This window comes from Ranitomeya imitator, chromosome 5 (assembly GCF_032444005.1).
Source record: "Ranitomeya imitator isolate aRanImi1 chromosome 5, aRanImi1.pri, whole genome shotgun sequence".
Classification (NCBI taxonomy): Eukaryota; Metazoa; Chordata; class Amphibia; order Anura; family Dendrobatidae; genus Ranitomeya; species Ranitomeya imitator.
The window spans coordinates 657,672,476-657,687,843 of record NC_091286.1 but is presented as its reverse complement, the minus strand read 5'-3'; the positions used below and the strand labels follow the sequence as shown (position 1 = coordinate 657,687,843).

General features: G+C 43.1%; 1 protein-coding gene across 1 annotated transcript in view; it reads left to right on the top strand.

Annotated features, from left to right (window-relative positions):
- The window catches only part of OPN5 (opsin 5), a 103,228-nt gene that overhangs the window by 57,551 nt on the left and 30,309 nt on the right, over positions 1-15,368 (top strand). The window contains exons 2-3 of the mRNA XM_069728187.1: positions 2,358-2,510; positions 14,912-15,031. Coding sequence (XP_069584288.1) covers positions 2,381-2,510; positions 14,912-15,031 — 250 coding nt within the window. The 5' untranslated portion in view covers positions 2,358-2,380. The remainder of the gene's footprint in view (positions 1-2,357; positions 2,511-14,911; positions 15,032-15,368) is intronic.

Below are 15,368 nucleotides of genomic sequence, written 5' to 3'. Positions count from 1 at the left end.
TAGAAACTACAAATATATACAGAGAATTATACAGATATTACAGACAGAAGTACAGATAAAAATTAGGGTACAGGTTGGGAAGAGCAGTTAGCTGTATGTGTCACGTTACGGGTCCTTTACCCCTTGTGGATGGAGGGAAGCCCTCGTATCCACAGGCACCTTCTTAGTTCCTGGTCCGTCTCCACACGTGACTTGACGTGGCTTCCATGGCAAAACAAAGACGGAGGTTAAATATGTGTAGCTAGCTTTTAAACCCTAGATCACCCCCTCCCATATTTGCCACCGCCCCTCTGGGTTGGACTGAATTCTCCTTCGCTGACCTTCTAGCTGAAATAATTCCCAATATCTAGGATAGGTAATAACTTCCTAGGGAGAGGTCCAAACTGGTCAACTGACGTTTCAACCATTTCGTTAGGCCTCGACTGATACGGAGAGTCCAAACTTGGGTTGGCTAAGAGGTTCTGGAGAGCCAGTCCAGGACAGCTAGAGAAATATGTGATGCAGGGGTGCGTGCAGGGGGCTCCCAGGGGTCTGGTGGTTTATTGGACTCAACCCTGAGATGCACAGTACTTTCATAATTCATCTCTATATGTCGGTGCAAAAGAGTCAAGAGTTTTTCCTTGAAGTAGGCAGACAAGACAGAAGGGGGTCCTAGCTCTGCTCCTCCCTGCCTTCATTAACACGTGGCTTCTAAAGTTCTAATTCTCTGGCTATTTGGCAAAAGTTCTGCTCTTTTGGGAATTGTGTACTTTTCCCAAGGGTGGAAGACCACAATTCAGGAGTGGAGGGAGATCTCTGGATAACCTATAGGGCCTGAATTCATAAATCCAAAATGGCGTCTCCCTCGTCCCTCACAGAGGTGTGCTGAGCTTTTCGTATGGTGGTGGACATCTTATCTATGCCATCCAAGCTGATGCTGGGACGTGCTGGGCTGTCAGTGTCTGGAGTAAAGGTACCGTCACACATAACGATATCGTTAACGATATCGTTGCTTTTTGTGACGTAGCAACGATATCGTTAAGGAAATCGTTATGTGTGACAGCGACCAACGATCAGGCCCCTGCTGGGAGATCGTTGGTCGCTGAGGAAAGTCCAGAACTTTATTTCGTCGCTGGACTCCCTGCTGACAACGCTGGATCGGCGTGTGTGACGCCGATCCAGCGATGTCTTCACTTGTAACCAGGGTAAATATCGGGTTACTAAGCGCAGGGCCGTGCTTAGTAACCCGATGTTTACCCTGGTTACCAGCGTAAAAGTAAAAAAAACAAACACTACATGCTTACCTTCCGTGTCTGTCCTCCGGCGCTGTGCTTCTCTGCACTGGCTGTGAGCGCCGGCCAGCCGGAAAGCACAGCGGTGACGTCACCGCTCTGCTTTCCGGCTGAACAGTGCTGACAGTGCAGAGGAAAGCACAGCGCCGGAGGACAGACACGGAAGGTAAGTATGTAGTGTTTGGTTTTTTTACGCTTACGCTGGTAACCAGGGTAAACATCGGGTTACTAAGCGCGGCCCTGCGCTTAGTAACCAGATGTTTACCCTGGTTACCAGGGGACTTCGGGATCGTTGGTCGCTGGAGAGCTGTCTGTGTGACAGCTCTCCAGCGACCAAACAGCGACGCTGCAGCGATCGACATCGTTATTGGTATCGCTGCAGCGTCGCTGAGTGTGACGGTACCCTAACAGTTTAGCTGTCAAATCAGGACCAGGGTGTATTCGGCCTTCATCCATGTGTCTCTTGTCCAAAGTAATTACCTTGCTATTTAACCAGCTCTCTGCCTTTGATTGTACCTTTGCTCATGAGGTGTGTCTTTGCTCTTTGCTCCTTGTCTGGTATTCTGATCTTTGCTGCTCCCTTTTGGTCTTGATCCAGTACCTTCTGGGAATTCTCACTGCAAACTGTTTCCTGACTACTCTTTTGTCTCATCTCTCTGTCTATGACATACTCTCTTGTCTTTTGACTTGAGACCTCTTGATTACCCAGCCTCATGGCTATTCCGAAAGTAGTGACTAGCGTCACAATATGCTGAACACTTCTGCCCCTTCCTCCGAGTGAAGACGGGGACTTCTGATCAGTGGCAAAAACACATCAAAACTTTTTGAAACGTTATGTTACACTTTAGGGCTCATTCATTCAAACGTCAGCATTTTCCACCTACGAGAAAAACAGAAAATAACTGACCGCTCTAAAAGATCTCAGTTAAAATTCTGTTACCAATTTTGGTAGACAGCTCTTCTGTAGACCTATGTGTCTCCATGGTTACAGACTACAAACATACCCTGCGTAGTCTGATCCTGCAGTCATGCACTTTTTTCTCTATTTCTAGCTCATATATATTGACTTCTTGGTTATGTCCACAGGCACGAATGACATGTAAAACAGGATGGCAACCAACAAAAGTTTCTTCGGCAGTGAGGCCTTACTTCCGTTATTCGACAGGGAAGGAGACATTTTTCAATCAAAGCTGTCAAAGGAAGCTGATATCGTGGCTGCATTATACCTGACAATCATTGGTAAGTCAACAATGCTAATATTCTATCTGCCACTCTTTAAAATGGGTTGTCGCAACTTCTTGAAGGGGTAAAATTGCAAAGTGCTTGTAAAAACAACTATGCAATTTACCTCTTTTTTAAAATCTCCATTTTCAAGGACAGAGGGATTTTTAATTGTATGGATTACCGCTTGTTGGCTACGCAGTTTAACAGAGGTTACTGGCATCCTAGGTAAGGTGCACAGAGCTTGTATGCGCAGCTTTAGAACTGCGCCTCTGCACTCCTTCAATGCTGAAGAGGCAAAGATGCTTCTGCTTGGAGAAAACAAAAACCAGCAGCGTGATCATTGCCACTGGTCCAACATGTCAATTTTTAAGAATGCACTGCAAAGAGGCAGAGGATCTGTGTGCTCCTGCAGAAAGAAAATTTGATAACTCATTTAATTCAGGAAATGTTCCAAGTAAATCAAAATGGACATTTTGTGCTGCAGTAAGGTATAAGCCAAATTCATTAAAGGGAATCTGACAGCAGATTTTGATATGTAATCTGAGAGCAGAATGATGTAGGGGCCGATACTCTGATTCCAGCGATGTATCACTTACTGGGCTGCTTTTTGCAGTTTTGATAAAATCCCTGTTTTCTCTGCTGTAAATGTAGCATTGCTCAGAATGCTGAGCTCTGTGTAACCCAACCCACACCACTGATTGGCAGCATCCTGTGTACACTGTCAGCAAGCTGCCAATCAGTGGTGGGGGCGGGGTTATAGAGGTAAGTAGGACTGCCTGGCACGTGACACCTAGTCCTGCAGTGATAATCGTCTGCTAATAAAACACTCATTGTAATGAAACTGCAACACACAACCTAACAAGTGACACATCCCTGTAATCAGGCTCTCTGCCTCTATATTATGCTGCTCTCAGATTAAATATTGAAACCTTGTTGACAGGTTCCATTCAACCCCTTCATGACCTTGGAAGTACAGGTACGTACAAGGTCTTGTTCCTACATTTGATACATACTCCGGCATGACATGACAGTCAATCTGATCAACTGTCATGTGCATCTAACACATTGCGATCGGTAAACGGCGTAATGAAAAGAAAATCGAAACGCTAGAATTATTTTTTTGCAACGTCGCAACATTGCAATAAAATGCAATAAGAGGTGATCAAAATATCCTGTCTGTCCCAAAATGGCATTAATAAAAAAAATCTGCTTAGGGTGCAAAAAAATAAGCCCTCGCTCAGCCCCTGATCATGAAAAATTGAGGCATGGGTCTTGGAAAATGGCACCATTTTATTTTTTCTTACAAATTTCGGATTTTTTTTTCAGCACGTAACCCTGCTGTTGTCTTTGGTCTGGGGAGACCTATTTTGAACTTTGGTATTTTTTGGGGTGTTCAAGATGCGGTTCCGAAACTTGTGGTTGATTGACTTAAATGAGGATGGGTCGGTCGGCCATGGGTTTCAGAGGCGCATCTTGAATATTTTAAAGAATATTGAAGTTCAAGGTGGGTCGTTTTTGACCGAAGACAACAGCAGGGTTAAAAAAAAGAACCTAGACATGTTTGGTATCTGCAAACTCGTACTTTCCTGGACAATCATAATTTTAGCATTTAGTGAACATGGTAAATTTTAAAAAAATAAAAAAAAAAATAACAATTTTGGTGTTGCAGTTTTTTTAAAATTTCGCCACACTTGGAATTTTTTCCCCATTTTCCAGTACACTTATATGGTAAAACCAATTGTGCCATTCAAAAGTACAACTCAGTAAATCATAGGAAATGTAAAAAATTCAAACCCTCACCCAGATCGTTCTTGATGAGCAATTTTCTTCCTTGGTAAAACATGACATCAAGTCATATTTAAGTGCGACGGAGTGCACGTAGCAGGGGAGCTATGCAGGTGAGAGAGCCCGACAAACTACGGACGTTTTGCGCTTGCTTAGCTCTTCTACGGGTCCAAAAAGTATAACTCGTCTTGCGAAAAACAAGCCCTGATATTGATATAAAAATATAAATCTTATTTCTCTGGGAATAAGGGGAGCAAAAGACGAAAACGCAAAAACAGAAAATTGCAAGGTGGTGAAGGGATTAAGAGGCGTTCACCAGGGAAATTTAACATTTCTTTCAGCTCCAGTGTGCAATGCACGACATGTACCATTATTTTGCCATCACCTGAGGAATGATTTATACATGATCTACCAACCCTTTTTTGGGTAGACAGCATTGGTTCCAGTAAAATCTATATCAAGTTTTGTGTTCTGGTGAAAATATATTTGGTGTTTTATAGAGGAACTGCAAAAACTAGATCTATAAAATTTAAGGTGGTCAGTAAATAGTATAAGAAAAACATAATGTAAAAAGTTCCCAAAAAATTACTTTTTTTCTCCATGGTTATCAGCATATTTGGTAAATTCCCCTCATTATTACACAGCCAGTTATATTTGGGCATTTGCTTTAAAATCTAGTCCTTTTCAAATAGACTTCAGTTAAAAATTCTCTACCTATACCTCTCTGTCTTCCAGTTTTTATTTTATTTTTTACTTCCGTTCCCATTAAGCTTTGTTTGAGAATCCCGATGTTGGCAGATATGCAACAGATACAGACTTATTTGTGTGCAGGAGGAGTTTACACTTTTCGGACAGTAGATAGCGACGTTGTTACTGTTATATGCTTAGTTGAATGTAATGCATATACTTGTTGCACATTGGTTTCACTTTCTCTCTGGTCAAAGATCCTTCAGCCTTCCTGTTATGCTGCATTAAGAAGCTGATGCATGTACCTCATGTTCTGTATAGATAAAAGTTGAATCACCCCATATAATCTACTCTCACAAGTTTCTTCTGAGACCAAACTATGCAACACCCGATTATGTGCTGGGATACTGAAACACTATGTCATCATGGGACCGGGGCTGTGGACACTGCCGCAGCTGCTTTCTCCACCATGAAATGTTGCATCATCAGTGACATTCGTTTCAGAGGCTAGAGTAGTCAGTTGTCAAATCCAACGCATGCTCGGTCTGCGCTCCCTCATAGTTCTGCATGACAGATGATAGAAGCTTTTTCACAAAATGTGACTTAACCCCTTCCCGACCTGTGACACAGCGTATGCGTCATGAAAGTCGGTGCCAATCCGACCTGTGACGCATATGCTGTGTCACAGAAAGATCGCGTCCCTGCAGATCGGGTGAAAGGGTTAACTCCCATTTCACCCGATCTGCAGGGACAGGGGGAGTGGTAGTTTAGCCCAGGGGGGGTGGCTTCACCCCCTCGTGGCTACGATCGCTCTGATTGGCTGTTGAAAGTGAAACTGCCAATCAGAGCGATTTGTAATATTTCACCTAAAAAAATGGTGAAATATTACAATCCAGCCATGGCCGATGCTGCAATATCATCGGCCATGGCTGGAAATACTAATGTGCCCCCACCCCACCCCACCGATCGCCCCCCCAGCCCCCCGATCTGTGGCCCGCTCCCCTCCGTCCTGTGCTCCGCTCCCCCGTCCTCCTGTCCGCTCCCCCCGTGCTCCAATCACACCCCCCCGTGCTCCAATCAAACCCCCCCGCACTCCGATCCCCCACCCGTGCTCCGATCCACCCCCCCGCACACCGATCCACCCCCCCTGCACACCGATCCACCCGCCCGCACACCGATCACTCTCCCCCATGCTCCGATCCCTCCCCCCCCGTGCTCCGACGCCCCCCCGTGCCCTGATCTCCCCCCCTGTGCCCTGATCTCCCCCCCTTATACTTACCGATCCTGGCGGGGTCCGTCCGTCTTCTCCCCGAGCGCCGCCATGTTCCAAAATGGCGGGCGCATGCGCAGTGCGCCCGCCGAATCTGCCGGCCGGCAGATTCGTTCCAATGTGAATTTTGATCACTGTGATATAATCTATCACAGTGGTCAAAATAAAAAAACAGTAAATGACCCCCCCCATTTGTCCCCCATAGATAGGGACAATAATAAAATAAAGAATTTTTTTTTTTTTCCACTAAGGTTGGAGTTAGAACTAGGGTTAGGGTTAGGGGTAGGGTTAGGGGTAGGGGTAGGGTTAGGGGTAGGGTTAGGGTTAGGGTTTCGGTATGTGCACACGTATTCTGGTCCTCTGCGGATTTTTCCGCAGCGGATTTGATAAATCCGCAGTGCTAAACCGCTGCGGATTTATGGCAGATTTACCGCGGTTTTTCTGCGCATTTCACTGCGGTTTTACAACTGCGATTTTCTATTGCAGCAGTTGTAAAACCGCTGTGGAATCCGCAGAAAGAAGTGACATGCTGCGGAATGTAAACCGCTGCGTTTCCGTGCAGTTTTTCCGCAGCATGTGTACAGCGATTTTTGTTTCCCATAAGTTTACATTGAAATGTAAACTCATGGGAAACTGCTGCGGATCCGCAGCGTTTTCCGAAGCGTGTGCACATACCTTTAGAATTAGGCTATGTGCACACGGTGCGGATTTGGCTGCGGATCCGCAGCAGTGTTCCATCAGGTTTACAGTACCATGTAAACCTATGGAAAACCAAATCCGCTGTGCCCATGGTGCGGAAAATACCGCACGGAAACGCTGCGTTGTATTTTCCGCAGCATGTCAATTCTTTGTGCGGATTCCGCAGCGTTTTACACCTATTCCTCAATAGGAATCCGCAGGTGAAATCCGCACAAAAAACACTGGAAATCCGCAGAAAATCCGCAGGTAAAACGCAGTGCCTTTTACCCGCGGATTTTTCAAAAATGGTGCGGAAAAATCTCACACGAATCCGCAACGTGGGTACATAGCCTTAGGGTTAGGGTTGGGTTGGAATTAGGGTTGTGGTTAGGGTTAGGGGTGTGTTGGGGTTAGGGTTGTGGTTAGGGGTGTGTTGCGGTTAGGGTTGTGGTTAGGGTTACGGCTACAGTTGGGATAAGGGTTAGGGGTGTGTTGGCGTTAGAATTGAGGGGTTTCCACTGTTTAGGCACATCAGGGGGTCTCCAAACGCAACATGGCGCCACCATTGATTCCAGCCAATCTTTTATTCAAAAAGTCAAATGGTGCTCCTTCCCTTCCGAGCCCCGACGTGTGCCCAAACAGTGGTTTACCCCCACATATGGGGTATCAGTGTACTCAGGACAAACTGGGCAACAATTACTGGGGTCCAATTTCTCCTGTTACCCTTGAGAAAATAAAAAATTGCTTGCTAAAACATCATTTTTGAGGAAAGAAAAATGATTTTTTATTTTCACGGCTCTGCGTTGTAAACGTCTGTGAAGCACTTGGGGGTTCAAAGTGCTCACCACATATCTAGATAAGTTCCTTGGGGGGTCTAGTTTCCAAAATGGGGTCACTTGTGGGGGGTTTCTACTGTTTAGGCACACCAGGGGCTCTGCAAACGCAACGTGACGCCCGCAGACCATTCCATCAAAGTCTGCATTTCAAAACGTCACTACTTGACTTCCGAGCCCCGACATGTGCCCAAACAGTGGTTTACCCCCACATATGGGGTATCAGCGTACTCAGGACAAACTGAGCAACAATTACTGGGGTCCAATTTCTACTGTTACCCTTGAGAAAATAAAAAATTGCTTGCTAAAACATCATTTTTGAGGAAAGAAAAATGATTTTTTATTTTCACGGCTCTGCGTTGTAAACGTCTGTGAAGCACTTGGGGGTTCAAAGTGCTCACCACATATCTAGATAAGTTCCTTGGGGGGTCTAGTTTCCAAAATGGGGTCACTTGTGGGGGGTTTCTACTGTTTAGGCACACCAGGGGCTCTGCAAACGCAACGTGACGCCCGCAGACCATTCCATCAAAGTCTGCATTTCAAAAGTCACTACTTCCCTTCTGAGCCCCGACGTGTGCCCAAACAGTGGTTTACCCCCACATATGGGGTATCAGCGTACTCAGGAGAAACTGGACAACAACTTTTGGGGTCCAATTTCTCCTGTAACCCTTGGGAAAATAAAAAATTCTGGGCTAAAAAATTATTTTTGAGGAAAGAAAACGTATTTATTATTTTCACTGCTCTGTGTTATAAACTTCTGTGAAGCACTTGGGGGTTCAAAGTGCTCACCTCACATCTAGATAAGTTCCTTTCGGGGTCTAGTTTCTAAAATGGGGTCACTTGTGGGGGGTTTCTACTGTTTAGCCACATCAGGGGCTCTGCAAACGCAACGTAACGCCCGCAGAGCATTCCATCAAAGTCTGCATTTCAAAATGTCACTACTTGACTTCCGAGCCCCGACATGTGCCCAAACTGTGGTTTACCCCCACATATGGGGTATCAGCGTACTCAGGAGAAACTGTACAACAACTTTTGGGGTCAAATTTCTCCTGTTACCCTTGGGAAAATAATAAATTGCAGGCTAAAAAATCATTTTAGAGAAAATAAAATTTTTATTTTATTTTCATGGCTCTGCGTTATAAACTTCTGTGAAGCACTTGGAAGTTCAAAGTCCTCACCACACATCTAGATTAGTTCCTTTGGGGGTCTAGTTTCCAAAATGGGGTCATATGTGGGGGATCTCCAATGTTTAGGCACACAGGGGCTCTCCAAACGTGACATGGTGTCCGCTAATGATTGGAGCTAATTTTCCATTTAAAAAGCCAATTGGCGTGCCTTCCCTTCCGAGCCCTGCCGTGCGCCCAAACAGTGGTTTACCCCCACATATGGGGTATCAGCGTACTCAGGACAAACTGGACAACAACATTTGCGGTCCAATTTCTCCTATTACCCTTGGCAAAATAGGAAATTCCAGGCTAAAAATCATTTTTGAGGAAAAAAAAATTATTTTTTATTTTCATGGCTCTGCATTATAAACTTCTGTGAAGCACCTGGGGGTTTAAAGTGCTCAATATGCATCTAGATAAGTTCCTTGGGGGGTCTAGTTTCCAAAATGGGGTCACTTGTGGGGGAGCTCCAATGCATAGGCACACAGGGGCTCTCCAAACGCGACATGGTGTCCGCTAACAATTGGAGCTAATTTTCCATTCAAAAAGTCAAATGGCGCGCCTTCCCTTCCGAGCCCTGCCGTGTGCCCAAACAGTGGTTTACCCCCACATATGAGGTATCGGCGTACTCGGGAGAAATTGCCCAACAAATTTTAGGATTCATTTTATCCTATTGCCCATGTGAAAATGAAAAACTGAGGCGAAAAGAATTTTTTTGTGAAAAAAAAAGTACTTTTTCATTTTTACAGATCAATTTGTGAAGCACCTGAGGGTTTAAAGTGCTCAATATGCATCTAGATAAGTTCCTTGGGGGGTCTAGTTTCCAAAATGGGGTCATTTGTGGGGGAGCTCCAATGTTTAGGCACACGGGGGCTCTCCAAACACGACATGGTGTCCGCTAACGATGGAGATAATTTTTCATTCAAAAAGTCAAATGGCGCTCCTTCCCTTCCGAACCTTACCATGTGCCCAAACAGTGGTTTACCCCCACATGTGAGGTATCGGTGTACTCATGAGAAATTGCCCAACAAATTTTAGGATCCATTTTATCCTGTTGCCCATGTGAAAATGAAAAAAATTGAGGCTAAAAGAATTTTTTTGTGAAAAAAAAGTACTTTTTCATTTTTACGGATCAATTTGTGAAGCCCCCGGGGGTTCAAAGTTCTCACTATGCATCTAGATAAGTTCCTTGGGGCGTCTAGTTTCCAAAATGGGGTCACGTGTGGGGAAGCTCCAATTTTTAGGCACACGGGGGCTCTCCAAACGTGACATGGTGTCCGCTAAAGAGTGGAGCCAATTTTTCATTCAAAAAGTCAAATGGCGCTCCTTCCCTTCCAAGCCCTGCCGTGCGCCCAAACAGTGGTTTACCCCCACATATGAGGTATCAGCGTACTCAGGACAAATTGGACAACAACTTTCGTGGTTCAGTTTCTCCTTGTACCATTGGGAAAATAAAAAAAATGTTGCTAAAAGATAATTTTTGTGACTAAAAAGTTAAATGTTCATTTTTTCCTTCCATGTTGCTTCTGCTGCTGTGAAGCACCTGAAGGGTTAAAAAACTTCTTGAATGTGGTTTTGAGCACCTTGAGGGGTGCATTTTTTAGAATGGTGTCACTTTTGGGTATTTTCAGCCATATAGACCCCTCAAACTGACTTCAAATGTGAGGTGGTCCCTAAAAAAAATGGTTTTGTAAATTTCGTTGTAAAAATGAGAAATTGCTGGTCAAATTTTAACTCTTATAACTTCCTAGCAAAAAAAAATTTTGTTTCCAAAATTGTGCTGGTGTAAAGTAGACATGTGGGAAATGTTATTTATTAACTATTTTGTGTCACATAACTCTCTGGTTTAACAGAATAAAAATTCAAAATGTGAAAATTGCGAAATTTTCAAAATTTTCGCCAAATTTCCGTTTTTATCACAAATAAACGCAGAATTTATTGACCTAAATTTACCACTAACATGAAGCCCAATATGTCACGAAAAAACAATCTCAGAACCGCTAGGATCCGTTGAAGCGTTCCTGAGTTATTACCTCATAAAGGGACACTGGTCAGAATTGCAAAAAACGGCCAGGTCATTAAGGTCAAAATAGGCTGGGTCATGAAGGGGTTAAATAATAATAATTGACTGAATAATAACCTATATTGCCGAGTTAATCAGAATAAAATAAAAAAGTACTAAACCTGGGGTCATTACTTTCCCAGTAAGAATGGATAGAATTTAGCCATGGCAGTAAAAAAACGTGTTGTATATTCCCAGTCTAGAAGGAATTCTGTTATCGGCGACAAGTGTGGCATCCTGAATGAAAAGTGGATGATAGCTAATAACAAAGCAGATGAGCATTTATATTATCTCAACAAAGGAACAGGTGAGATTGTACATAAGAACGACATGACTGTATCTGCACTTATAGGCAAAAACCGAACAGAGGACCTGAAAGATGATGTGATGGTAAAGTTGGAAATGAGAACATAAGAGAAAAACAAAAATGATTAAACTACTTTTGGACAAATACTAAAGTAAGCGCACGCCCAGATGTGAGGAGAACCAAACAATACTGGATAGAGAACAAATAGGAAACGAAAGTAAACCACCTGTACGACTTTGATGCAAAGCAAGCACAGTCAATGTGTATGAACCTACATCTTAAGAAGACATGGCTCAGATCCCAAAAGGGTAAACCATGCATGACAATCAAGGATAACTGGAATTTGCACAAAAGGAAAGAATAAATCCAGGAACCAAGTTCTATTATTTAGGAATCTTCAAAAACAAGAACTGGAGTTACTGTACAGTTATTTTGCTTCTTAGATTCAGCTAACAAGATATTCTGTTAATGGCAGTATTAAGTAAGCAGTGTCCTTGAATGTAAAAACTTAAGAGGAAACAATCTCCTTCCTCTTTGTCTATTTCTCAGTAACGGGTTCTTCTGAAGCCTCGTCTTTAGATAAACATACAGTCTAATCGACTATTCCCAGCTTATTGTGTTCTCATCCTAAGACATTATCCAAGACATTATCCATACGGCATCTTACTTGTAGTTTCATTAGTTCCCGCTGATGGCTGTCATTTTTAGCTCCATAATGGGAAGGTAATTGCTATGATTAATACAAACGAGGGAAATAATGTGAAATAAGGATTAAGGATTGGTTTTTGGATTTTCTCTCTCTACAGGGAAGGTGGAGACAGCACTAATGATCCTGAGAAAATAGGGCTGATTTTGGGCACTGCTTGTCGCCATTTGACCCTATGAAAATGATGCTGTGTGGGCACTATATATATATATATATATATATATATATATATATATATATACGGTATATACACGCTTAGGTCCAGAAATATTTAGACAGTGACCCAATCTCTGCGATTTTAGCTCTGCAGGCGACTATTTTGGATTTAAAATGAAACCACTGAGATACAATTGAAATGTGGACATTCAGGTTTAATTTAAGGGGTTAGACTAAATTATCCTCTTCAACATTTAGGAATTGCAACCTCATTTCAGGGGCTCAAATTAATTGGACAAACTAACTTTATCATAAATAAAATAAATTCTTCATTTTTAATACTTTGCAGTGGATACTTTGCAGGCAATGACAGTCTGAAGTCTGGAAGCCATGGACGTCACTGAACGCTGGATTTCCTGCTTTGTGAGGTTTTGCTGCCTTTACTGCAGACGACTTCAGGTGTTGCTTGTTTGTGGGTCTTCCTGGCTTAAGTTTTGTCTTAAGCATGTGAAATGCTGCTCAATGGGGTTGAGATCTGGTGATTGAGTTGGCCATTGCAAAATATTCCACTTCTTTGCCTTAGAAAACACCTGGGTTGCTTTGGCAGTATGTTATGAGTCATTGTCCGCCTGTATTGTGGCACGCCGTCCAATCATCCCTGCTGCATTTGGTGGAATCTGAGCAGAAGGTATCACCCTGTACACTTAAAAATCCGGCTGCTTCTGTCTTCAGTCACATCATTAATAAACACTAGTTTGGAAGCCATACATGCCCGCGCCATTCCTCTACCTCCACCATGTGTTACAGAGGATGTACTGTACTTTGGATCATGAGCCGTTCCAAACCTTCTCCATACTTTCTTCCTCCTGTCATACTGGTACAGATTGAACTAAGTTTCCTCTGTCCAAAAAATGCTTTTCCAGCAGAGTGTCCTTCACTTGGGTGGGTGTAGCGAAAGTTTTTTTTCTTCACCATGGAAACGATTCTGTGAGCATCCGCTACTATTGTCTTTCGTGGTTGTCCAGGCCTTTTTAAATTCCCAAGTTCAGCAGTGTCCTCTTTTTTTTTTTCCAGAATGTACCATGCGTTGATTTGGCCACTCTTAACATTTCTACTGTCTCTCTGATGGATTTGTTCTAATAATTGTCTGTTTCTCCTCCATTGAGAGTTCATTTGACTGCATGTTGTGGGTTCACAGCAACATCTTCCAAAGACAAATGTCAAATCCGGAATCAGCTCAAGACCTTTAACAGCTTAGTTAATAATGGATTCACATGACAAAAAATTCCATGCAGCCCATTAAATACCGGTAGCTTTTGAGCTATCTGTCCAATCAATTTTGGTCCCTTGAAAAAGAGGCAGCTACATATTAAAGAGTTGTAATTCCTGAACCCTTACTCCAATTAGAATGTGAATACCCTCAAGTTAAAAGATGAGAGTCAGCACTTTAAGCCCAGATTGAATATGTAACTTCATCTTGAATATGTTTTGGCAAACAACAAAAATGCCAAAACGTGTGCCAATGCCTAAATATTTCTGGACCAAACTAAATGTGCACATAAAGCAATGGCTAGGCTTTACTTCACCAGGGGAAATAGTTTAGTTCACTAAGCCTATCCCTGTATCTAATGGGGGCATAGCAATGCATCTATACGAAGTACCCCACATGCATTCACATCTCCCAGTGCTAAAAAATATGCTACTTTTAATTTCTGAAAATTGGTACAAAAGCCGAGATAAATGCCCCCCATATCAGCACTACGGGGGAGATTTATGCATGCCTGTTTTGTACCCATAGGGCGGAATATTTAAAGACACATTTCCTTGAAGCTGAATTGCCGTTTTTTGGGCCAAATTTATCATGTTTTATAAATTTGCCACATCTTTAGATTTGACATTTGTGTTTGAAGCTGATTTTCTCCCTTTTATTCTTTTTTTTTTGTATATTTTTTAGAAGTAGTGTAACTCTTAAATTTAGCTTAAACCAAAAACGTCGTGCAATAAAACTTGTGACATTTTTAACAGCAAATAAAAAATGGCGTAAAATATTGAATGCATTTCCTCCGTAGCGCCCTGGAGTAAGGAGCGTCAGAGTTATGATAATAGAGTTGGCACATCTTTGGTCGGCCTGTGAATCAAAAAACAAAATCTGCGCTTGCCAAGAAGCTGGTGGAAATGTCAAGTTTTCTGGAGTTCATTACAAAGCATTTGTCGATCTGTAGTAGACCATCCCGCCTTTTACCAAAATTCCTTTTTTTTTTTGTAAAGTGATTAGGCCGCTAGTACCAATGGTGGTAAAATTTTGTGCAATTAGCACCTGCGACAAATCTTGCAACTTTTTGCCTCCAGATTCCTGGTTCAGAGGTGATGGCAAATTAGCCATACAGTTACACTCTGTGTTAATTGGCCTAGAATAGCGCTGTGTGGGCACTTTTTGGGCAAAATACGGCGCTCTGGGTGCTCTTTTTCCAAAAGGTGATGAGCGAACGTGTGTAAGGCATTATCTGAGCATGCTCGTGTGCTAACTGAGTGACATCGGCCTGCTCGAAAAATATGTTTGAGTCCCCGGGGCTCCATGTCTCGTGGCTGTTCAACAGCCGCAACGCACGCATGTAGGGTTTGGCTAACATACAGGACATCGAACATATTATTCGAGCACGCCGAAGACAATCGGTTAGCCCCAAGCATGGCAGATAACACCTTTTCCGAGCACGTTTGCTCATCACTAGTCCTCAGGAATATTTATTGGATATTCTTTTCTTTCAGGCGTCCTATCTACTCTCGGGAACGGTTATGTGTTGTACATGGCTTGTAAAAGAAAGAAGAAGCTCAGACCGGCTGAAATAATGACCATTAACTTAGCCATCTCTGACCTGGGAATTTCAGGTACCGTAATTGCTTTTTTATCCCTTGGAACACATTTTTGAGAAAATTCTACTTTTGCAAATTAAATAAAAGCCATGTAATACTAGGGACACACTGCGCGGAGGTAAATGGTTGACAGATAGGCCACCTGAGGTAAATGGTTGACAGATAGGCCACCTGAGGTAAATGGCTGACAGATAGGCCACCGAAGGTAAATGGTTGACAGATAGGCCACCTGAGGTAAATGGTTGACAGATAGGCCACCTGAGGTAAATAATTGACAGATAGGCCACCTGAGGTAAATGGTTGACAGATAGGCCACCTGAGGTAAATGGTTGACAGATAGGCCACCTGAGGT